The following is a 25914-nucleotide window of genomic DNA, read 5'->3' as shown; positions in this document are numbered from 1 at the left end:
ATAAAGTTTTTCTGATTGCTATGATTCATGACCCAAGAATAAAATCGCATTTCTAGATTTCCAAAACCAGCGTTTAAGGTTTTTTCAGCTGATGCAGGAATGTGCAGTTCAGTATGAAGAGATTTATGTGACCCATTTAGCAGCAGCGTCTCAGATGCCAGCAGTATTTGTTTTGTTGCTTTAAGACATTATCTCCCCAATTAGAGATGAGAATGGCTTGCGTCCAGTCTGCTGAAAACAGAGTGGAACGACTCGGGATTTTTTGGAAAAGGTTCTCCAAGCCTTTTGCTTTCTGTTGATAGACAGTTTTGGTGGGTTTTTTTCCAACCAGCACTTCTTTCCTGCTAGTACAAACATTATGTGGTAAAATCATTGTGCTTTAAAAGCCTTTAATAAAAAGCCTTTGTTATAGCACAGCTGTGGACAAAAAAATCTTGTGCCTTCATCAGGGAGAGTAATTTTTTTTTTTTTCATAGCCATGAAGAATGCCATGATTTTATACTTTTTCTTTTTTTTCTGTAGATTTTGCACCCCTGGCCATAGATCACTATCAGTACTAAGTGGTTATTTCCTTACCAGCAGGGCTCAATTCCTGTGTTCAGTACTGTGTTCTTTACTCTGTTGAGACTTGGAATGGTACTTAAACTGTGATTCAGTGAAAAACGTCTTTAGTTTTACACTGAAGCTATGAGGTGAATGTAGCTAACAAGTAATAAAAAGATTGTTAGCATGCAAATTAGTGCTAACTGTATGCCTAAATCATCTCACACCTGCTTCAAACTGTGTCGTTAAGTAATCCCAAATAGACTTCTTTGTGGTTTTAGCCACTGTATGACATGCTGTTATCTCTTCACGTGGACAAAGACAAACTTCAGGCTTCAAGATGCTGTTACTGTTTTACGCTATGCTAACATAATTCGCTCTGTCTACGGTTGGCTGTGTCATACAGTGTCAGAAACCACATGAGCAAGTCTGTTTTATTTATTATTTATTCTGATTATTTAACTGTTTGACATGATTTGACACATACAATTAGCATGATGCTAATCCGAGGTCTAGAAGATTCTGTTACTTGTTAGTTACTTGTCTTATAGCTCCAGAGTAAAAGTAAATGAGCAAAAAAAAAATGACCAAACGTGTCATTTTAAATAGTATCTTCCTATGTGTGAGATTGACCTGCTGAAAGATTCGGCCTGAATGAGCTGAAAGGCTGGCAGAAAGTGAGATATCTTTCAGTGCTCAGCGGCTTTTTTTTTTTTTTGTAAAGTACAGGAGGACTTCAGGTCTCTGCGACTCTTTTTGTAGCTTGAGTATGTCTGGATGGAGGCCAAAAAGAAAAAGAAAGAAAAAAAAAAACCGACATGAACACTTTACAAAGCTTGTTGCTTGGCTCCTGCAGCGCCGGCTTGTTCTGTCAGATAAACTCAATCAGAGAGCTACACAGCAGATGGTTTTCTCCTCTTTAAGCAATTGAAAGGTTTACTCACTACAATGTCCCTGCCAAGAAAGCTGTCCCTCTCTCTATCTGTCTCTCCTTTCTCTTTTTCTCTCACCCTGTCTCTTTATCTGTCTCCTTCTTTTCTGTCTTTCTCTCTCGCCATCTGTCCGTCTCTCTTCTTGTTCTCTCTCTCTCTCTCGGGGCTGCTGGTACTGCTGTTTAAATGGTTGGTCACAGTTCTGGATGTAATCAGTGTTATCTCATTGTGTGGTGTGTGTTTAGCAGGCAGACCAGGTTAGGGGGTTGGATAACATTTGGATGCCAGAGATTCTTAGAGTGTGAGGTGTCTGTGGAAGTCTGGCTACACACACATTCTGGGATGCCTTGCCTTGACAGTTGCGGGTCAGCAGGTAGCAGCTATTGAGAGGCCCATATAATGAAAAACAGAATTTACCTGAGTTTTCTGAAATAAGTTTGCTTCCTCCGGGAAGCATGAAGCAGCACTGCGTCTTGTCAGCCTGTTGCTAACAAAACATCACTGGACAGCTCAACATGCTTGGAGGAAAAAACTTGCTGTAAATTCTGTTATGTAGGCTAACAGACATTAGTGCTGAATGATGAGGGGGGAAGGAGGATCATCCACCCAGAGAGAGGGAAGCAAATTGTTATATCTTTGACTCCTGACCGCGGATGGCAGCGTCATGGAACAAATTGAACTCTTTCCCCACTTGATCAGTTTTCTTTAGTGTGCTTCTGTACTTTTACACTGTATGTACAAGGCTAATGTTAGGCTTATATTTCACCAGTTAGCATGGTATCAACATTTGAGTGGCATTCTCTTATCTGTAAACATGGGTGCGTATGGACGCAAGTTCAGGCTTCAGATGGCTGCTGCTGCTGTTTTTAGCTGTGCTAGCTTATATTTCTGTCCATATTCAGGGTCAGAAACTACTTAAGCAAGTCTTAAGATTACCTATCACTGAACTGCATACAGTTTGAGGAGAGTGTGTGATGTAGACATGACATTAGCTACATTAGCCTTGTAGCTCCAGCAGCTCTAAACCACAAAAGCAAGTTTCAAACACCAGACATGTCTTGGCTGATTGACTAAAGTTCAGCTTGTAAACTAAACTGTTGCTTTAAACCTGTATGTTTATGTCTACTTGCTTCTGGAATAAATCCCAGCAGCAGCTTATTGGTTGACAATGAGTCAGCAAGTTTGGTGACCAGATGAGAATGGACATCATTAGATAAGAGGGACAGTAGGAAAGGCTTGCTGCTGTAGGAGGGTTGGCAAAGAGTGGGAGAGAGAAAAGAGGAGTGTAATAAGGAGGAAAGGGAGGGAGAGTGATGGTGTGACTGGTAGGTTAAAATTTGTCCTTTTGCCCTGGATGTTCTTTAGCCTGGCTGAACTTTTCATGAACTCTATTCCTGTGTTGGTGGAGTGAATGTGTATGAGCAAGAATAGAAGTATGTGTTTATGGCTGAAATATAAAGCCAGGCTTTTTGGCTCAGTGTGAAGTTGTGATATTTCTGGTTTCTGTAACCAGACTATTCAGAATTAGTAGTAATTAAATTGATTGTATTAAATTAATTAAGTGCATGCTGGCATTTTGGAAGAGAAGTTGCACAAATTGGACACTACAGTTGCATCACTGTTGCTGTAGCTACAACCCTGAAGTGGATGATGGCCAAGAAAAATAGCCAGAATGATAACGCAGAAGATGAAAAGCAACCGCTCCAACTGTCAGTCACTTGTGCATACTTGTTTGGTCATCAAATTATGAGCTCGGTTAACACTTTAGGTAAAATGAACAATACCTTGTTGGAGCCTGTTTTATGTGTATGGCACCTTTTTTGTAATTTGGCATTGTCCAAAATAGCTCAGTGTATTGTTTGGAAATTGCTATGGCAAAATTGATGTTTGTAATGCTGATTCTGACACTGTATGGCTTACTGTTATCCATAGTCAAGATGGTGCTACTGTATTTAGCTATGTGATGTATTTTTGTCCATGTTTATAGACACAGAACATAATATAGAACATTATAAACAGTATACAGTGTCAGAAACCACAAAGTCTTTTTGAGATTACATAGTCTGTGACAAATGTGTGATGGTTTAGACTTGCAGTTAGCAGCATGCTGATAAGCTTCTGTTACGTCTTTATTATATATTATATATTATATTATTATATATTATATATCATATAATATAGCCTCATACCTCCAGGGTAAAACTCAAACGTCAGGCTCTAAACGTGTCTTAGCCGATTGACTTGTATGTTAAGATAATATTTTTTGGGAGGGTGGTGTTAAGACAAATTTACCATCTCTGTTTGCTAATTTAGCAGTGAAGATGCTTGAGTGCTTCAGCAGCGCTAGATATTTCTCCTTGGTTTGAGTTAGCTCTGTGCCTCAGAACGAATAAGCAGATGTTAAACTTATTTGGCTGAAAGTTAGAGTTCTTTTCAGTACTTGCACTCTTCTCCCGAGCTGTTTTGTTTGTGTTGTACACGAATAGTTTCATAAGAGGTTTAGTCAGATATGAGGATATGAAAGGTTTTCTATAGATGGATCCATCTTTATATCATTATTTTTCCCTTCTCTGTATTCCTTCCATCTGTGGTTTGGTTAAAAGCTTGCTGTTAGACATTCTCCTGGCCTTGGGTCTCTTCTGCTCCATTCATGTTGTAAATGAAAGTGGCGTGTTTGAAATAGGTTTTGAAAGAAACCCAGCACATGAATCAGAAGTTATGATGCATCGGGTCTTTGTGGAGCTTCTCAGGGTTTCGTGTCCTCGAAGAGGAATAGAATGTACAAACCAAAAACTCTGAGCTGGTACATGCAGCAGGTAATGATAACCTTGCTAATCAAGCACAAGAGAAAACAAACACCAGAGTCTGTCAAACTGAAACTTGCTATTACGTCATAAGCAGAAGCATCTCTTCACATTTACAGAATGTATGTGTGTCTACATGAATAATGATAATGATGATGATAGCAATGACTTTATTTGCATAGAGGCTTTTCCAAAAAATCTGATCCAAAATCTAAAAGTGCTCAACAGAGTATGTAAATAAAACAGTCTATGTAAAACGTGTGCAGTGTAATGACAATATAATACTGGAATGCAATGTAGCTCTGTGCTCTGGTTGGCCGTTATTGGGCTTTAAACAGTTTTAATGCCATTTCTTTTAGTACAAATGGACGAACTTGGGTGGTTTATGACAGAAAACGACAGTTTGTTTTTCAAGCCATGTTCATTCTCTATTTTCAGAGCAGTTATTATTTACTCATATTATCTGAATAATGCACATCTTCCTCGCAGTAAATTCAGCTGAACAGCCTGCAGCTAAATGCATATTAGGAATTAGAGGCAGAACCATGTAATTAGCCAATCCGCCAAATGATTGGAAAATTACAGAGTGGGCCGTATGATCAGCAAATTTCATGCACTCAGGCCGCGTAGCAGCCGCTCCAACTGTCAGTCACTTTTGTGCCTGCTTGTTTAGTCATCAAAGCAAGAGTTTGGTTAAAGTATCACACCCCCCCAAAACCCAGATTAGGTTGATCAGCCAAGGCATATTGGGTATCTGAAGTTTGTGTCTATAGTTTTATGCAGGGGTGGATTTACCTACTCTGGGGTAAAAGACAGGAATGAGGCCCCCTGGTTGCACATTTTTAAATTAGTTGAAGCTCAGGCCTGCTGAGTGGCTGTTTACACTGCAGAAAATGAAATCTAGGTAAATGAAATCATCCTAAATTAAGTTGATATAACTAATATTTATCATTTTCAGATAGTGGGACTTTTCAAAAATAATATTCGAAACAAGCAACATTACGAGGCAGTACAATGAAATTCTTTGGAATAGACTAACATAGGAGTGAAGTAATGGGTAATGACAACACTGGATCTGTACTAACGTTATATTGAGTCTATGCCTCATGCTGTCCTGACTGTAAAAAAACAACATACCAGTGTGTCTTTTTGCAATTGAGTTATCAAATAACATGAAATAGTCCATTATAGCCATGGTCCTTGTGTGTGTGTGTGTGTGTGTGTGTGGGGGGGGGGGGGGAGGGGGATAACCTATGTATTTCAGAACAGGTTATTTTACACCAACATGTACAGAATTTTCCCTTGGCTCATTGATCCCCTGGGCGAATACCCCTGTTTTTTCTCTGGAGCGATGAGCTCCAAAGCTGATGCCCCACCAATTGGCATGGTGTTAAGTGCATGCCTATATCATGTCACTTGCCTTGAATAGTTTCAGTTTATCTTAAATATATACTTATATAGTTTCTAACACTGTAAGGTATACTGTTATCTATAAGCATGGATAAATGTATGATTCACTACCCTTTATGATTCAATTCACTACTATCTATATAATGTAAATTTTGTCAGTGTTGAGACGTAACAGTATGTCATAGTGCCAGTAACCACATAAGAGTCTATTTGTTGTTAATTGGAGGGGTATTAGCTTCCATTCCTTATTTTCACATTAGCCTCATCTCTGTAGTGTAAAACTAAAGAAGCAAAGTTCACACCCCAAACAAGCAGCTTTACCTGAACACCTATTTGTCATTTTGGCAATCCTCCCATTAATTGGCTTCTGATTGTAATTATAGTGATATTGTCCTTGGCAATAGTGATATCTTAGAAGTCTTCAATGTACTTCTGACAGTCGCTGTGTGTTGTGAGCTTCCTGACCAATCACAGCTATGTATAGCAATATGAGTTTCTGAATAAATATATTCAAGTAATCCAAATGTCAGTTATTTTAATGAAAATAACAAAGGATAATCTTTAAACATTTTATCTGCATAGCTGAATTTTTCTTTTTTTTGGTCCATTTTTTTTTTACCTAGAGCACAAATATTATATTTTTTTCTGTTGAATCAAAACATTCAGCCAAAACATAAGCCAAAAATCGAGCTTTTGTAACTTATAATTTTCTTACATTGTGAATAAAAGAGAAACCGTATGCACTGCTAGATGTTCATCCAAGATATAACTGTACAAATTTCATCACTTGAGCACTATGTGTTTTTTTTTTTTTTTTTCTCATCACACTGAATTTAGTTGTTGGACATGACTGGGTTAAGATGTGAGGAGTGTTGCAGTCTCAGTAAATACAGCCATAGTGGACAGCCCTTATTGAGCCTGTGTCTGTGGCCGCTTGGTGAATAAAGAGGCAGCTGGACAGGGCAGCAGTTGGAAATTACAGTGTAAACCGTAGGGCAACACGTGTAATTCTCACAGACCGGAGATTTATGAGCTGCTGGCAAAGGGTTTTAGCGACTTGCTGGAAATGTCTGGGTTTGGGAGTGAAAGCTACCATTTTAGGAGAGAAGTCTGCTTCCTCAGACCTCCAGAACATTCCTCCCAAGCCTCAAAATATGGCCAGAAGACAAGCCACCCAAACCACGGTGGTTACGCACCCAGACCAGAAAGATTCTGCTGAAGTGCTGCTATATACTCCACTGATTAAACTCCAGCAGAGCCCTAGTGGTGGTCTTGTTCTTTTGTGTAGTACCAATAATAGAAGAGGTGTCGCCCACATCCATTTCTGATATTTTAGAATAACAGCAAAGAGAAGAAACTCATGAAAGTAAGCAAAAAGGTGTCCAAGAAATCCAACAAATTCAAAGTAGCCTCCTCTTTTGTCTTAATGTAGCTTTTATGGACACCTGCCTGTCGTTTCTTCTGACATTTAAGGGTAATAAGTGGGAGTTTGCCTCCTTTGCTGCAGTAACAGCCTTTACTCTTCTGAATTTAGAATTTACAACCATTTGTCTCTGTGGTTGCACACTGTGAAATTCCATCCATACATCCATCCATTTTCTAAGTCGCTTCTCCGTCAGGGGTCGTGTCCTGCCTTCCGCCCGAAGACTGCTGGGATGGGCTCCAGCACCCCCCCCCCCCATGGCTGTGAGAAGTTGATTGCATTCAGCCACAAGAGCATTACTAAGGTCAGGTATTGATGTTGAATGATCAGTTCTACATCACAGACTCCACTCCAACTCATCCCAAAGGTACTAAATGGAGCTCCCGCACTCCAGAGAATGCAGTTCCACTGCTCTACAGCCCAGTTCTGGGGGGCTTTATACCCCTGTAGCTGATGCTTGACATTGGGCGTGTTGTCCTTGGATGCCTTTGGACAATTTGTATAATCTCGTCAACTGTACATTAGCTTTTATGGAAGTACAGTTTTACAGTGAAATTGCTTTTTATGGGCCTAGTGGTCTGCAGGTGTTGATGGAATAGTTTAGATTTTGTGCTGGCTTGTTAAATTGAAAAGTCTCTTAATGGTGAAGGTGCTGTTTCACCTCTTTTAATGGGATCATTGTGTTTACTTGCCCTTGGTGCCTTTTTCTTCTTTATGAGGCCAAATCCCAAATCAGCCTCATGCTGAAAAATCCTCAACATTCTCAGGAATGTTCTGAAATAAAATAAAAAATAATGATATTTTTCAAAACAGGGGGACAGAAAGCAGGCAGAGAAGTGACAGGTGATATATCAGCTGCTGGAAGACGGATCAGTGTGTGTAGTTGGCCATGGATGGAGGCCTGAGAGAAAAAGGTTTATGCTTTATGATTTAATAGCCAAAAGCTCCCCATCTACTGATGCTGCCAGGGTGTGTGTGTACAGGGCAGTATCCAGAGCAGAATGTACAATAAATATGTAGTGGATGTGAAAAGCAAAGAACTGGATGCAAATAAAGAATATATAAGTTATTCATTGCTGCTTTCACCCATTCGCTATGTCTCCCTCTAATCATACAGGGCTACCAATCTAGGAGGATGGCTAGTAAATGTGCTTCCACATGCCTCTAGACACACAAAGTGCCACTATATCTTTTTAATCTGCCACTAACTAATATTATTGGACAGCTCAACATGCTTGGAGGCGAACACTAACCGCTAATTCTGTTACATCAGCTAACAACGTTGGCTAGCATTGGTGAAGCCAGTTATACTCTTATTGGACTCGCAACCACGGATGGTTGTGGCATCACTGGTGGTTGCCTGATGATGGGGCCAATGCTTAGATGGTTGCATGATATGTTGCACTATATTTGAGGATCATTTGAACTGCTCAGTCTTGTTCTTGTTCAGGTCAAGTACTGTCACTGCTTGCTTCACAGATTTGCACAGTGCATAGCTGGGGATTTTGGTTATGAGCGTGAATTGAGGCTGAAACTTTCACATGCATATCGGCCTTAAAAATGTATAGATTTCCCATATTCATGTTGGCCTTTTTAAGTCTTGCAGATGCAATTCGACTTCACCATTCTGGATGCTTATAGGTCCAGCCCACAACGCTGGGTGGAGAGCAATGCACACACTTTACTTAGCTGTCATATTACTAGTATGTCGAACTAATACCAGCTAATACTGCATCTACAAACTAAGTTAATGATTCCTAACCTCAAAACTTTAGTACTGTTACCAGCTATTAGTAATGCTAGCTTAACCTAGTTCTCAGTCTAACTACAGATTTTTCAATCTTATCTTCAGCATGTAGTTTATTATAGTCCAATATAGTTGCTGTAAACCTTTCCTTATGTTTGTCCATGCTTTTAAAACTTTTAAACAATCTGAACAATGATGACAAATTAGCCACGACACGAGCATTGGTTTAATTACAAAAAAAAAATACACCCGATGTATGCTGAACATGTGACCTTTCAAACACACTCAAAATAAAGGTCATTTTAAATGAATATCTCACTCTAAATGTAGGTATTGTGATGTAAACTGAGTTGTGAGCTGCAGTTTCTCATTAGGTTGAATGAATATCTCACTCTAAATGTAGGTATTGTGGTATAAACTGAGTTATGAGCTACTGTTTCTCATTAAGTTGAAGGGGATTTATGCTTACATTCTGTAAAACTCTCTCTCTGCTCTAAAGTGTAATACATCGTCCTAATGTTTTTCCAGGGCAAACAGCGTTTGATTTAAATGTGCAGTCATTAAGCTCAAAACATAAAGAAGCAGAAGCAGCGCCCCCTGTCAGACTCTAATGATAAACCTTTCTGGCCTAAAACTGACCAGTGCCTGCAGACATCTTACAGCACTCCATAAAAAGAAAGGCATGTTAGTGAAAGGATCCAGATGAGAGCACGCCATAATAATCTCTATAATGATGATGTGTCAGTGCTAGTGTTTGTGCTTTTCCAAAAGTGCTGAAGTAGACCAGCTTCTCATATTTTGATAAATAGTGAAGTGGTTGACAGACCTAATACAAATGAGCATGTTTTGTTTGCTGGAATATAATAACATGCCATCTTAAATATAAAACTATTTTGATTTTTCTTTGCAAAAACTGCAAATCTAAAGGCACAGCCAGTAAAAGCCTTAAATAGGGAATAAAGCCACACAGTTGATCTCCTTTGTTGTGATGTCAGCACTCATCAGTACTCAATCCTTTCAGCTGTTTAAACCACATTTACACTAAAAGAGTTTCATATGTGCTTTTAACAACAGTTTACAAAACAAAACTTCCAGATCATTAAGTAGAACCTGCTTTTCATACCCAGGAAGACACTTTGATGAACATTAAGCTGAGTGTTGTAAAGATACCCAAAGCAGTCACAGTTCATTTTTAACCAAACATTTTTCAACCTCTCTTTATCCCTCAGAATGTGACTGAGACATGCAAATGAGCTCTGTTCTGATTGGTTGCCCAATCTATTCAAAAAGCAGTTTGGGTTGAAATACTCTATATCTTCAGTGGAAATGGGCAGAGCTCAACTGCTATAAGTTGAATAGGCATACAGTCCTGCTTGAAGGCAACTTGTGAACAGTATCATTTTATGAATTTCTACATAAATTTGACCTAAAATATGATCCGATCTTCATTTAACTCATAACAAAATGTAAAGCGAATCCAATTCAACTAATAAAAAAGGTTTATTATACCGTAATGACAGCAATGAAACCAAATGGTTTCCGTAACTGTTGATCAGGCCCGCATATTGACTTGGAAGAGTCATGGCTCATTCCTTTTTACAGAGCTGCTTCAACTGTGTTATGTTGGTGGGCTGCCTTGCACAAATACAATGCCTTAGATTCTGCCACAACATTTCTATTGGATTAAGATCTGGACTTTGACAAAGCCCTTCCAGAATGCAAAATTTCTTCTGCTTTAACCATGCTTTGTAGACTAACTGGTGGTTTTAGGGTTGTAATGTTTGTGCAGAACCCACCTTCTGTTGCGGTTCAGTTGGATGGATGCCCTAACCTTCCCCTGTAGAATTGACAGTCCAGAATTCATATCATCAAATGATGGCAAAACATTCCCAAACTGTGATACTGCCACCACCTTGTTTGAAAGTTGAGGTTATAGTAGAATACATTGTTCGGTTTTGCCAAACATATCGTCTCTCATTTAAGCCATAAAGATAAATTTTTGCCCTTTTGTCTTGTCCTTATCCTTGCCAGAAGAATACTGAAACTGGAGAGGAGTGGCCTCCACTTTGCTGTCATTGCATACACATATTCTTTTTCAGTGTTTGATTTTGTGCTCATGAACGCTGACCCTGTAAGAGAGGCCTGCAGATCCTTAGATGTTACCTTGGGGTTCTTTGTGATCTGATGGAATATTGTACACCTTATTCTTAGAGTCACTTTAGGTGGATGGTCACTCTTGGCAGGGATAACAGTGGTGTTGACTTTTCTCTATTTGTACACTATCTGCCAGTGAATCAGCAAAGCCCAGACTCATCAGCAACCACTTCTAGCCTAATAAGCATTTGCAAATAATTTTCTGAGGTCCTCAGAAATCTCATTTGATTGCTACATGACATGCACTAACAAATGTGTGTGGTTGAGAAACTCAGTGATATTTTTTAAACAGTGTGGGGTTTGCTACACTCATACCTGATTTTCATCCAGCAGATGGAACCTTCTGACCCAAATTATCACCCATACCAAAATTATAATTCTAGAGGTTCACTTTTGTCAACAAAGAAGTTTAATGTTGGATCACTTTTTCTAATAAATAGATGAAATACAATGTAACGGTGTTATTTTTTTTTTTTCTATTCTTGTGACTTAATGAAGATCTGATTATGTTTCATGTGTTTCATTATGTTGTGTGTGTGTGTGTGTGTGTGTGTGTTATTTAAAGAAGACCATGGGCCCTTTAATTGAAAAACATTTTTCTCTGATGGTGAGTTGTGAGCTTTCGAGGATGTGATTTACTCTTTAACGGACAGAGTTGGATCCTTTTTGTACCTCAAAAAAAGACAGAGAGGCCATAATACTAATTTAAATTTTGCCATGTTGGGCATTCTTGCTCTAAGGCGAGAGATAAATTGTAGATTGTTATTTATGTTTTTCCACCGGCGGGATGCGAGTATTTCCAGCCGCACATGCTTTCCTAATAAAGCAGAAAGAGTGGAAGCAGATGGAGGGATTTTTCTCCTTTCTTTGCAGCAGAATCGGTAGAAAGTTTTTGGTGTGAGGTGCCCTTGTGTTTACGTGCAGAGAAAAGGTCAGCAGCTAATTTCTGACCAAAACACTTGTCTGTCACTGTGTAAACAGGAAAGAGAAGGAATTTGGTGTCAGCTGCTTCTAGTCTATTTTCACTCCCTCTCCTCCCTCTTTCACCGAGATAAACTCACTACTAGTAACTGTGATAGTGAATATAAATCTTGTTCAGGATTGTTTAGGTGAGTTATTTTAAAGATTTACAGCCGTTCAAAACTTGTATGAATCAGCTACACTGATTAACTAGCCTGCTATCTCTGTTTGTCTCTATCTCAGTTCTGCAGTGGCTAAACAAGTGACAGCTTTGTCACATAATTTCACTAAAAAGGTAGCATAAAATCCCAAGGGGGATTAGCTAGTAACATAATGGGTTTTAGCCTAATATCATGGCCATTAAGTAATTGCCCTTTTCTCCTGGATTTGGGTCAGATTTTCTGTGTAAAGCAGTGATAAATAAGCCTCCAATTATGAAAACTGTCAGGACTAAATGAGAATGTTCTACAACCCCAATTCCAATGAAGTTGGGACGTTGGGTAAAACATAAATAAAAACAGAATGCGATAATTTGCTAATCCTTTTCAACTTGTATTCAATCGAATACACTACAAACACAAGATATTTAATGATCAAGAGGATATACTTTATTGTTTTTTGCAAATATTCACTCATTTTGAATTTCATGCCTGCAATATGTTCCAAAGAAGTTGGGACAGGGGCATCTTTACCACTGTGTTACATCACCTTTCCTTTTAACCACACTCAATAAGCGTTTGGGAACTGAGGACACTAATTGTTGAAGCTTTGTAGGTGGAATTCTTTCCCATTCTTGCTTGATGTATGACTTCAGTTGCTCAACAGTCCAGGGTCTCTGTTGTCGTATTTTGCGCTTCATAAAACGCCACACATTTTCAATGGGAGACAGGTCTGGACTGCAGGCAGGCCAGTCTAGTACCCGCACTCTTTTACTATGAAGCCACGCTGTTGTAACGTGTGCAGAATGTGGCTTGGCATTGTCTTGCTGAAATAAGCAGGGACGTCCCTGAAAAAGACGTTGTTTGGATGGCAGCATATGTTGCTCCAAAACCTGTATGTACCTTTCAGCATTAATGGTGCCTTCACAGATGTGCAAGTTACCCCATGCCATGGGCACTAACACACCCCCACACCATCAGAGATGCTGGCTTTTGAACTTTGTGCTGATAACAATCCAGACAGTCCTTTTCCTCTTTGGCCCTGGAGGACACGACGTTTCCAAAAACTATTTGAAATGTGGACTCGTCAGACCACAGGACACTTTTCCACTTTGTGTCAGTCCATCTTAGATGAGCTCAGGCCCAGAGAAGCCGGCAGCGTTTCTGGGTGTTGTTGATATATGGCTTTCGCTTTGCATGGCAGAGTTTTAACTTGCACTTGTAGATGGAGCAACGAACTGTTCACTGACAGTGGTTTTCTGAAGTGTTCCTGAGCCCATGTGGTAATATCCGTTACAGAATGATGTCGGTTTTTAATGCAGTGCCGCCTGAGGGATCGAAGGTCACGGGCATCCCAATGTTGGTTTTCTGCCTTGCCGCTTACTTGCAGAGATTTCTTTTGATGATGTTATGGACTGTAGATGATGAAATCCCTAAATTCCTTGCAATTGCTTGTTGAGAAACGTTGTTCTTAAACTGTTGGACTATTTGCTCATGAAATTGTTCACAAAGTGGTGAACCTTGCCCCATCATTCACATTGCTTGTGAACGACAGAGCCTTTCAGGGATGCTCCCTTTATACCCAATTATGACACTCACCTGTTTCCATGTAACCTGTTCACCTGTGGAATGTTCCAAACAGGTGTTTTTTGAGCATTTCTCAACTTTCCCTGTCTTTTGTTGCCCCTGTCCCAACTTCTTTGGAGCTTGTTGCAGGCATCAAATTCAAAATGAATGAATATTTGCAAAAAACAATAAAGTTTATCTGTTTTAACATTAAATATCTTGTCTTTGCAGTGTATTCAATTGAATATAGGTTGAAAAGGATTTGCAAATCATCGTATTCTGTTTTTATTTGTTTTACACAACGTCCCAACTTCATTGGAATTGGGGTTTTAGAATTCTTGTGGGAACCCAAGACCCACCTGTATATCACTTGCAAACATAAAGGCCTGCAGGAAAACAACAAAAAAGGCTTTAAAAATCATTTTTGGACAGGCAGTGTTTGGGAGTCGTAATATTTGATGTGTATTACTGAATATAAAATATTAACCAATTAGATCAACATAACATCACTGTCAAAGAAAAACTTACACCTATCAGGCGTAACATCATGACCACCTCCTTGTTTCTACACTCGTTGTCCATTTTATCAGCTCCACTTACTCTATAGGTGCACTTTGTAGTTTTACAGTTACAGACTGTAGTCCATCTGTTTCTCTGATACTTTGCAGCAGGACGCTGTTGGCTGGTGGACTATTCTCTGTCCAGCAGTGACACTGAGGTTGTTTACTGCTCCATTTTTTGTGTTTTTTACGTTCCTGAATCATTTGAACAAGGCCGATGTCCCTCACGTTGTGTGACAATTTCATGTTGAACAGACCGATAGAAATGCTTCAGAATTGCTTGGAATAAGTTTAGATGTTTTTCTTTGGACAGTGACAACCAGCTTGGTTAATGGTTGAAATCAGACAAAATGCTAGCATGCAAAGCAAAATGTTTGGCTCATGACTGAACAATTTAAATTTTGTTTCTAGAGGCAAGATATAGATGAAGCGGCTTTGTGTGCTGCTGTTGCATAGCTGTATTAATATTATTTACAGTTTGAAAACATTCAAGGTTTCTTTCAGATTATGTGTTATTTTTTCTATCATTTTAATAACAAAATGCCATCACTGACCCAGTACATTGGCTCCCCCTAAATACTGGCCTGAGGACCACCAGAGGGTGCTTTTCAGCCCATGTCTGCAGTCCAGTGGTTGAGAAACTCTAATCTAAAGGGTTAACAGAAGATAAACCTTCCAAATACTAAATAAAGAAACTAAAACCAATGTAACAAATTAATACTCAAGTAATGAAATTATTCAACTCAGACCTCCGTGAATTTTTAAAAATGATTCTGAACTGTACCAGAATAACAACTGTAACTGAATGGAGTCAGTATGAGGTGAAAGATTGAGATCCCTTATATAAATAAAACATTTTTATTATTATAGCAGTAAAGGTGCACCAAACCTGCCCTTAAATGGGTAACTCAGTTTCAGTACTTAACCTGTTCCAGTAATAACAACTGACATTCAGAGTGGTCAGTGTTGCAGTTGTATTGCTTGTATTGTTTGAGTTTTGATAAAATCGCTGTAATGGGTACCAAGACGTTGAAAGTGAGCAATAACATTATTTGGGTATGATTCTGGATAAACTGTTATTGTAGTTAAAGTGTAGTGTTAGAGGCCACTCTGCAGTCAATCACTGATTTACAGCTTTATTTATATGTTTTTATGACTGCTGTTTTTGTTTTTGTACTATGCTTGTATCCAGTGGGATTTTAGTGGTGCCTTAACATCTCCCCCTGAGAGTGAGTCACATCCTGTGTGTGTGTCTAGGCTTTTGTGTGTTACAGTGTCTGTCTATCAAACTCACTGGCCACTCTATTAGAAACAGCTATGTTGGTTCTACGCTTATTGTCCATTTTATGAGTTCCATTAACCATATAAGTGCATTTTGTAGTTCTGTCATTACAGACTGTAGTCCATCTGATTCTCTGCATACTTTGTTAGCCTTCTTTTACTCTGTTCTTTAAAGATAAGGACCTCCCACTGGACCACCTCAGAGCATGTATTATTTGGGTGCTTTATTCTCATTGCTCTAGTGACACTAGACACTAGGTAGAGGTTTGCCTGTTAATTTTTCTTTGCCTTTGCTGCGGTTTCATGACAGTTAATGTAATGCTGCATTCGTATGTTTGCTTTGAAAATTGTTGTTCTGCTCACTCATGGCAGTATGTGACAAATAGCAGCGTACTTGCGTGGAAGTGTTGCTATGGTTACAGTGTTACAGGTGAAAATGGATGATTATCAGAGTAGAGCTTTCACAATGTTGTTCGTTCATTTGAGGTGGAAAAGAATCATCAGTGATCTTAATTGTTTGAACTGTAATACTGTATAAACCTGGTCTTCAACAGTCAGAAATTTTAAATAAAAGGACCCCAAAAAAATCAGCATCCAGTTTTGACCCCACTGCAGGTGACTACATAAGTTTGAAACGCTGAACTCTCTGTGGAACGATCTGCTTACTGTTGCGTTACGGTGCAGTTTTCTGCCGCTGCCCATTTAAAAGCAGTATCATTCTGCTGTTGTCTGTCTACCACCGATATGTCAGTGCAGCTTCAGTCTTACAGGGTTTGCACTCTCAAAAATACTTTGTTTCACAAAATTCAGGTGTGCTGCACATTGTCATCACAGCAACAGCTAATACTGGACTAGGCTGCTTATTGGCAGTTCACTGGCTAAAATAGCATCATCAATATTAAAGAGCACATTATTTTACAGATGATATTATCTATGCCAAGGTGGTATTACAAAAACATTTTTTTTTTAATTGGCCCTCCAACCAATCACAGCAGTGTTTACTGTGTGCTGTGAGCATAAAATCACAATACTGGAATGTCATCTGCATCATGCATTGTGCACTTTATACGTTGTGTTGTCACAGTATAATATTTTCTCCATTAAACACAGCATCATCTTCATCATTTGCCTTTGGTAACCCACGTTTGCCTGAATGTGTTTTTAGAGTTTGGATGAGCTGGATGATGATGATGGAGGAGAGAAGGAGAGGAAGCGTGAGGAAGCCCTAACACAGCACAACACAGTCCAGAACGAATCCATGACCTCTGACCCCGCAGGACACTCAATACAGGTCAGACTGATTGTGTGTGTGTCTTTGTTTATATGTTAAGTACATTAGTATTACCTGCAGATGCTTATACATCAATTATTTATTAATATTTATTATTGCTTTATATCATTATTACTGTTATTATATGTTTTGTGACACATATACAACCATATAGTGATCGTATGACCAGACAGTAGTGTGTGTCTGTGTGTCTGTGTGTCTGTGTGTGTCTGTGTGTGTTTGGTGCTGCCACTGAGTTGCCAAGCAGTGGCACTGTTGGCCAAAGAAAATCAACAGTGTGACCATCAGCATTAAAGACCATAAACACCTGTGTTTTATGTATTTATACAAAGTATTAATATTTATACAAAGTATTATATAAAACAATATATCATTGCTGTCGAAAGAAAAACATGCATCTCCATTTTTTTTTCCACTTTTTAACATCATTTGCGCATGACAGCGGGCCTTTACATTGTGTGAACACTGTATGATGAATGGACCAATAGAAGTGTTTAAAAATTGCTTGGAATAAAATCATTAACTTTTTACAGTGACCATAAATAAACATTTTTCCTGTCTCCTTTGAAGTTATAATTTGTTCGTTGGACAGCGACAATATTGCATAGATTGTGTATATATAATGTCAAATTATATAATAAACATTTCTTAAGGGACCCTGGTTCAGTATTTTGGAGTTTATGTGGTCTCTCTTTATCCCTTTAAATTAAACAGGTTATTTTTCTTGCTGTAACTTTAAGACTGATGCATATAAATTACGTTTATTCTGATTGGCTCATTCAAAAATGACTCCTGTTGCACACACTTATCACTTTTTTACTTCATATTACATCATGCTCTTGTTTAAAAAAAAGGAAAGAAAATACATTAAAGGCCTGTTTTACATAAAAAATTACACATATCTAGCCTATTATACATGTCTTAATGTAGTATTTTTAGTGTATCAGCTGTGGAATTTGCCTCCTTTCTTTGTAATCGTTTTAATTCTCTTCAGAAAATAACAAAGGACAAAATGGCCTTAAAGCACTTAAGCAATGAGAAAATGTATCATTCACTGGCGATTCCCACTCTGACTCACTGAACACGAGTGAAACAAAGTCCCGGATTGTCATAGAGCATTGCTGGAGTGCTGCGTGTTTTCTAGATCTAATTTATTTTTGTTTCACTTTGGCTTTTATGTTATTCTTATTCAGCTCAGGACAGAAAGAAAGTGAGAGGGTGGAGACATGAAGAGAAAGAAGATAAAAAAGGTCCAATTATATTTTTCAAATGGAAGTTATTACTATGTATTCAGCTTGTGATTTTGACACGTATTATTATCGATATTATTGAAGAACTGAAGAATTGAAAAAGTTTCAGTATTAGAAAAGTTATACTTCGTAGTACTTTATTAGAAATCCCTACCTTTTACTTCCACATGCTGGCCAACCTTACATTTCCAATACAGAATTACTCAAGAAATACTAACCCAACTGCCAGCGTTGATATTTATTTTTGTATTTGTTTTTTGGTAATTCCTACATTTTTATTTTTTATTTATTTATTTATTTATTTTTAAAAGACAGAAGTGCTTGTTGAAGGATTAACTGGCACAAGTCATTTTCTTAGACAACATAAAATATAGACAAAATATAAAGTGCAATATCTAAATAAATGTAACAAAAATGAAAACTATAAGGCTACATGTCAATATTAAATAAGCTAAATGTTTGTATATATATATATATATATATATATATATATATATATATATATATATATATATATATATATATATATATAAATAATATAGTGTGGCTCTTACCTTTTGCCTGAAATGAGTGAGAGGGCATTTTGGTAGCTTTTAACATCTTTATGAATTGTTAGCGTCACAGTTTCTCCTTGCTTGTTTGGATAGCTTCCTGGACCACAAAAGCCCTTCCTGGATTGGGGCCTTGTCGTGGCAGAAGGGCTTGTGTGGTCTAGGAATCTTCAGAGCTACGTCGTCGGGAGCAATATATGCTCCTGGTAGGGTCTCCCACGGCGAACAGGTCTGGAGTGAAGACCCAGACTAACCCAGAAGCAAAATCTAGGGTGTAGGAAAAGCTCGGCTTCAAGGAGGTTCTGGACAACTGTCCGGCGACTCAGGAGTGGTCGGGGTGGCTGCGCCCAAGGTGTATTTGGCAGGGGTGGAGAAACTCTGACTTCAAGTGAGGATATTGTTGGTTGTTGGAAGGAGCACTTTGAAGAACTCCTTAATACTGGAGCCTCCCTCACAGGAGTCAGGGCTGGAGGCTTCTGGCATGTCAAGCTCCATTTCCCTGGTGGAGGTCACTGAGCTAGTTGGCAAACTCTTCAGTGGCAAGGCACTGGGGGTGGATGAGATTCGTCCAGAGATGCTTAAGGCTCTGGATATTATGGGGCTGTCGTGGCTGACGTGCCTCTGCAATATTACATGGACCTCAGGAACAGTACCCTTGGACTGGTAGACTGGGGTGGTGGTTCCTATTTTTAAGAAAGGGGACTGTAGGGTGTGTGCCAACTATCGTGGTATCACACTGCTCAGCCTCCCTGGGAAAGTCTATGCCAAAGTGCTGGAATGGAGACTTCGACTGATAGTTGAACCTCAGATTGAGGCGGAACAATGCGGATTCCATCCCAGCTGTGGAACAATGGAACAGCTTTTCACCCTCTCAGGGATTGTTGAGGGAGCATGGGAGTTTGCCAACCCAGTCTGCATGTGTTTTTTGTGGATTTGGAGAAGGCTTATGACCGTGTTCCCCAATGTCCTCTGGGAGTATGGGGGGTTGGGGCTACTACTCCAGGCCATTCAGTCTCTATTCCCGGAGTGAGAGCTGTGTTTGTATACTCCCATTAAGTCGGACCCTTTCAGTGTTAGCGTTGGACTATGGCAGGGTTGTGCCCTGTCTCCACTCCTATTCGTGACATTCATGGATAGGGTGTCAAGGCATAGCTGAGGTCAATAGGGCATTATGTGTGGAGGCTGGAGGGTGGCGTATCTGCTATTTGCAGACGATGTTGTTCTTTTGGCTGGATCACATGGATGTCTCCAGCACTCAGTGGAGCGGTTTGAGTGTGAAGCGGTTGATATACGGATCAGAACCTCCAAGTCTGAGTCCATGGTCTTAGCCTGGAAAAGGATGGCATGCCCACTCCAGGTAAGCGAAAAGGACTTGCCCCAGGTGGAGGAGTTTAAGTATCTTGTGGTCTTGTTCACAGGTGATGAAAAGAGGGATTGTGAGATTGGCTGCAGGCTGGGACAGGTGGCAGCAGTAATGTGGTCACTGTACCAGACTGTAGTGGTGAAGAGTTTACCGTTTGATCTACATCCCGACCCTCACCTATGGTCATAAACTGTGGGTAATGACCGAAAGAATGAGATTGCGAATACAAGTGGCGGAAATGAGCTTTCTTCACAGGGTGGTGGGCTAAACTCTATTTGATAGGGTGTGGAACTCCGCCATCCGGGAGGAGCTCAGAGTAGAGCGACTACTCCTCCGCAATGAGAGGAGTCAGCTGAGGTGGTTCGGGTATCTGATCCGGATGCCCCCTGGATGCCTCCTGGTGGGGTGTACCAGGCATGGCCTAGTGGGATAAAACCTTGGGGTCGTCCTAGGACCCACTGGAGGGATTACAGACAGTCAGACGGGTGGGTGGGTAGCTAGGTGGGTTATTGATCCCAGAGGAAATCTTGCAATTTTGTTGTTAATGTCACTGCTAGGTTGAGAGTGGACCACCACCAAAAAAATCTTCAGTCAAGAGCGGCTCTTCTATCCAGCTTGTGTGTGTGTGTGTGTGTGTGTGTGTGTGTGTGTGTGTGTGTGTGTGTGTGTGTGTGTGTGTGTGTGTGTGAGAGAGTGAGAGAGTGAGAGAGTGAGAGAGAGAGAGAGAGAGCGACGTACAGAGAGAGAGAGAGAGAGAGAGAGAGAGAGAGACAGAGAGAGAGAGAGAGAGAGAGAGAGAGACAGAGAGAGAGAGAGAGAGAGAGAGACTCAGACTCCTGATTAGTGTGGGGTCCATCTGCTTCTGTTTAGTCAGCTTTTCCTGCCTCTGTTCTTTCTGCCATAGAAGGAAAACTCTCCGCTTTACAGAGAATCAGCGGAACATGCAGGACATTCCAAAAAATTCCAGACTATCTTCTCTGATTCCTGTCTCAGACTTCTCTGAGTTTAACTCTTTTTCTCCACTTGCTACTTTTGAAAAAGTTTATTTAATGAAATACCAGCACAACTGCACATTATTTTTCAGTTTTATTTTGTCTTGTGTAGAGTGAGTGGGGGGATTTTTAATTTTTTTTTTTTTTTTTTTTACTCTACCATTTTTTGATTTTGGGTCAAACACTGCATTAGATGCATCACATAGAATCGATGTGTAACTATTATTAACTTATCAGGGTTACCAAGGTTAATAGTTGTCATGTCACAAATGTGAACACATTTAATTGAAACTGCCCATTCAGCCTATAAAAATTTAGGTCCACCCTTCTGGCCTACAGCAGTTTACCTCCACCCATTAAATCTGTAGCAGTTCAACTCAACCCTTTAAATCTATAGCAGTTGAGCTCCACCCAATAAATCTATAGGAGTTTAGCTCCACCTATTTAACCTATAGCTGTTTAGCGCCACTAATAAAGCTATAGCAGTTTAGCTCTACTCATTAAATCTACAGCAGTTTAGCCCCACCCATCACATCTACAGTAGTTTAGCCCCCCCCCATTAAGTCTACAGCAGTTTACCTCTTTTTGTTCATAAGTCAGTCTTAAAGGTACTGTAACAAAAATAAGAATAAAGAATGGTTGGAAAATGGTCATGTAGAAATAACTTTCAACTCTTTGATACATAAACCCCCACAAACGTAGGTGGAGGCAAAAAATAAAAAGCAAGAAAAATGTAGCACACCGGCCCTTTAATTCCAGATGTTGCCTCTCTCCCTGCCCTCCACTACTCTGACAGCTCGGCCTGTCGCTGTCCACACCTCGCTTATTTGCATTTTTAATTAGCACCTTTTCAACTTGAGATATTTATAATCGTCTGTGAGGATTTTCCCATGCGCTCAGAGTCGACCCACATCACAGTTAGACAGATAGCACTGGCAGGCTGTAATTTTCACAGAGACAAACCATGAGAAAAGCCTATTTTAAAGTAATAGTTTGGCAAAAAATCAAATGTGCTTGGATTTTCCTTCCTTATGTCAAATACAGTTGATCAGTCAAGACATGTTTGGTGCCTGAAGTTTGCCTCTATATTTTTAGTTACAAAGCTATTGTACAACTCAACACGTTTAAGGCAAGTGTGGGATGATAGGCATTTAGTTAGCACAATGCTAATTGGCATAATAATGAGTATTCATTACTTGTTAGTTATATTAGCCTCGTAACACCAGTGAAAAACTAAAGAAACTTCAGTCACCAATCATGTATTTTGCTGATTTCTTTACATAGTCATTTACGGGGCAAAACTGAACACTGTTATATCAGGAAATTAGCAGACAATTTTGTAATTGCTCATCAGTTTGATTATATTTGCTAGTCTTGACCTTATTTCTGATCGCTTTATCATATGTGTGCAAACATTGAGAAACGTGTGGGACCAGGCTTTGGCTGCCTGCCTTGGACTCAACTCTACAACGTTTATCAGATTAGCTGGGAAAAGATAGGGAATTCAGAGCACATCCACAAAGCTGTGGAATACCAAAGCAGCTCTATTGTTGTACCTGAATTAGGCTTTTGCCTTTTGAGATTTTCTAATTTTAATGGGCTGTCAGAATCACAAAGGCTGGAAGATCACAAACACCTATGAATTTCCTTCTTCTTTTTACAAAATGCGCATGTGATTTATACGAGAGGAGATTTGGCATGAATAATGCATCAGAACACACATGCCCACACACACACACACACAAACACACACCTGATGGGCTGATCCTTTTGAAATTAAAGAGCCTATACCCTTGTACCCTTGGATGACTTCACTGTCTACTGCTGTTCGAAATAAATAGACAGAGATTACTCCCTGTTTAAAGTGATAGTTCAGCAAAGCAATCAAATCTCTCTTTACTTCAAAAGTAGCTGATTAGCCAAACATGTTTAGAGTCTGAAGTTTGCTTCTTTGATTTTATACCGGATCTACGAGGCTAATGTAGCTAAGAAGTAGTGGAAACATATTAGATTGCTAATGGGACCAGCTGCATGCCTAAATTATCACACACTTGCCTGAAACTTTGTTTAGTTGTGAAGTAATCTGAGACTTGTTTATGTAGTTTTCTCAGCGCATAACATACTGTTATCTATATAACAAATCAAATGTTGAAACTGAGAAATTTTACTGTTTTTTGAAAAATATATGCCCATTTTAAATTTGATGCCGAAAACATGTTCCAAAAAAGTTGGGACAGGGCCATGTTTACTACTGTGTTTCATCACCTCTTTTAACAACACACTGCATGCTTGGGAACTGAGGAGACTGACTGCTGTAGTTTAGGAAGTGAAACGTTTGCCCATTCTGGTTTGATATAGGATTTCAGCTGCTCAATAGTTTGGGGTTGCTTTTGTTGTATTTCATAATGCGCCAAATGTTATCAGTGGTGAAAAGTCTGGACTGCAAGCAGGGCACTTCAGCGCCCAGACTCTCTTAATGCAGAGCCATGCTGTTGTATATGTGCAAAATGCGGTTTGACATTTTCTTGCTGAAATAATCAAGGCCTTCCCTGACAAAGACGTCATCTGGATGGCAACATGTGTCCTTCAGCATTAATGGCGCCTTCACAGATGTGCACATCACAGTTATCATGTACACTAATGTCCCCTCATACCATCATGAATACTGGCTTTTGAACTGTGTGCTGATAACGAGCTGATTAGCCTTTAGCCCAGAGGACACAGTGTCCATGAGTTTCATAAAGAATTTCAAATGTTGATTCGTCAGACCACAGGATACTTTTCCACCTCCTCCCAGTCCATTTTAAATGAGCTTGTGCCCAGAGAAGGTGGCAGAGTTTCTGGATCTCATTTATATATGGTTTCTTCTTTGCATTTTAGAGTTTTAACTTGCATTTGTGGGTGCAGCGACAAACTGTTGTCACAGACAGTGATTTTCAGAAGAGCCCATGCAGTGATTTCCACTACAGAATCATGTCTCTTTTTAATGCACTGCCAGCTAAGAGCACAAAGGTCAGTGCCAGCAAATACTGTTTTTTGGCCTTGTCCCTTGTATACGGTAATTTCTGCAGATTCTCTGGATCTTTTAATGATATTATGTGCTGACGATGATGAAAAGCAAACATTCTTTGCAATTTTATGTTAAGAAATGTTATTCTTGACTTGTTGCATTTGATTGTGCAGACTTTCACAGTGTCGTGAACCCTTCCACATCTTCACCTCTGAAAGACTCCACCTCTCTGGGATGCTCTTTTTATATCCAATCATGTTACTGACCCATTGTCAATCACCCGGTGTTTTACACAATGTTACCAACCTTTTGTTGCCTCCATCCCAACTGTTTTGGAACTTACTGTTGGCATCAAATTCAAAATGACCATATATTTTATAAAAAACAGTAACATTTGTCTTTGGTAATGTTTCACAATGTTGCTAACTGGTATTTCATTCAGTTCCATTGCCACAGGTGTATAAAATCAAGCACCTAGACATGCAATCTTTGCAAACATTTATGAAAGAATGGGTTGTTCTGAAGAGCTCACTGAATTCGAGCATGGCACTGTAATAGGATACCATGGCTGCAGCCAGTTCATGGGATTTCTTCCCTCCTAGATACTCCATGATCAACTGTGAGTGGCATTAATGAAAAGTGGAAGCAATTAGGAACTGCAGAAACTCAGCCAGAAAGTGGCAGACAATGTAAATTTACAAAGCAGGTAATAGTGCATAGTGCATAAAAGTCACCAATGCTCTTCTGACTCAATAACTGAGTTCCAAACCTCTTCTGGCATTAACATGAGCACAAAAACTGTGCACCAGGAGCTTCATGGCATGGCTTTCCATGGCCGAACAGCTGCATGCAAGCCTTACATCACCTACCACAATGCTAACCATTGGATGGAGTGGAGTAAAGCATGTCGACACTGGACTCTGGCAGTCTCAAGGATGAGCCTGTGTTTGGCAAATGACAGGAGAACATTACCTGCCTGGCTGCATTGTGCCAACACTAAAGTTTGGTGGAGGAGGGATAATGCTGTGGGATTGTTTTTCAGGGGTTAACCTAGGCCACAGTTTCAGTGAAGGGAAATCCTAATGTTTCAGGATGCCAAGACATTTTGGACAACTGAAGGCTTCCAAATTTGTGGGAACAGTTTGGGGAAACCTCTTTTTTTGTTCCAGCATGACTGTGCCTCAGGCATGAATGGGTAAGTTTGGTGTAGAAGAACTTGACTGGCCTGCACAGAGCCCTGACCCCCATTGATCACCTTTTGGGGTGAACTAGAACAGAGATTGTGTGCCAGGCTTTCTCACCTAACATCATTGTCTGACCTCATAAATGGTCTTGTGGATGAATGGGCAAAAATTTGTAGAAAGCTTCCCAGAAGAGTGGTAGCCGTTATGGCTGCAGACGGGGTGACTGACTACTGGTGACCATATGGTGTTTCTCCAGAATGTCTGTTTCACTCTTGAGGTTTCTCAATGGCTCGTTCATGATATCCATCTGATCAGCTGATCATCTTCCTCTTGTCCCTTAAGCTGAGTAACACTACGTAAAATGTAACATTTTTCCCAGATAATTTGTTCCTCTGAGAATATATCTAAAATAAGTTAGTTTTAGTGTGGTTATCTGAGGCTTGATTTGGTTGAAGATCCTTTTTTGCCAAGGTACTCGCAAAAGCCTTCATCAACACTAAAGTTCTAATGATTCAATATTTTTCCTGTCTTACTTATTTATTGTCCACTTTTCACATCAGTAAAAACCAACAGAGAAGACCACAGCCTGGACAATTCTGATCTTTGTCTTTTAAGACAAATCATTGCATTTGAAAGTGCTTTCTAGCTCCTTCATTCTTGGTTTGCCAAGTGCCAATCTGTGGCATTCTTGTGTGCTGGATCTTTTGTTGTTAATAATTGATCTTAATAGGGAAA

The 25914-nt window shown here is 39.6% G+C and overlaps 1 protein-coding gene across 1 annotated transcript in view; it reads left to right on the top strand.

Annotated features, from left to right (window-relative positions):
- Window positions 1–25914, top strand: part of pawr (PRKC, apoptosis, WT1, regulator) — a 107833-nt gene that overhangs the window by 52415 nt on the left and 29504 nt on the right. Inside the window, exon 3 of the mRNA XM_037539710.1 lies at window positions 16704–16829. Within this exon, the coding sequence (XP_037395607.1) occupies window positions 16704–16829 (126 nt within the window). The remainder of the gene's footprint in view (window positions 1–16703; window positions 16830–25914) is intronic.

Source organism: Pygocentrus nattereri, chromosome 1, assembly GCF_015220715.1.
Source record: "Pygocentrus nattereri isolate fPygNat1 chromosome 1, fPygNat1.pri, whole genome shotgun sequence".
Taxonomy (NCBI): Eukaryota; Metazoa; Chordata; class Actinopteri; order Characiformes; family Serrasalmidae; genus Pygocentrus; species Pygocentrus nattereri.
Note: the sequence above shows the minus strand (reverse complement) of the source record. Positions and strands in the feature narration are given on the sequence as shown.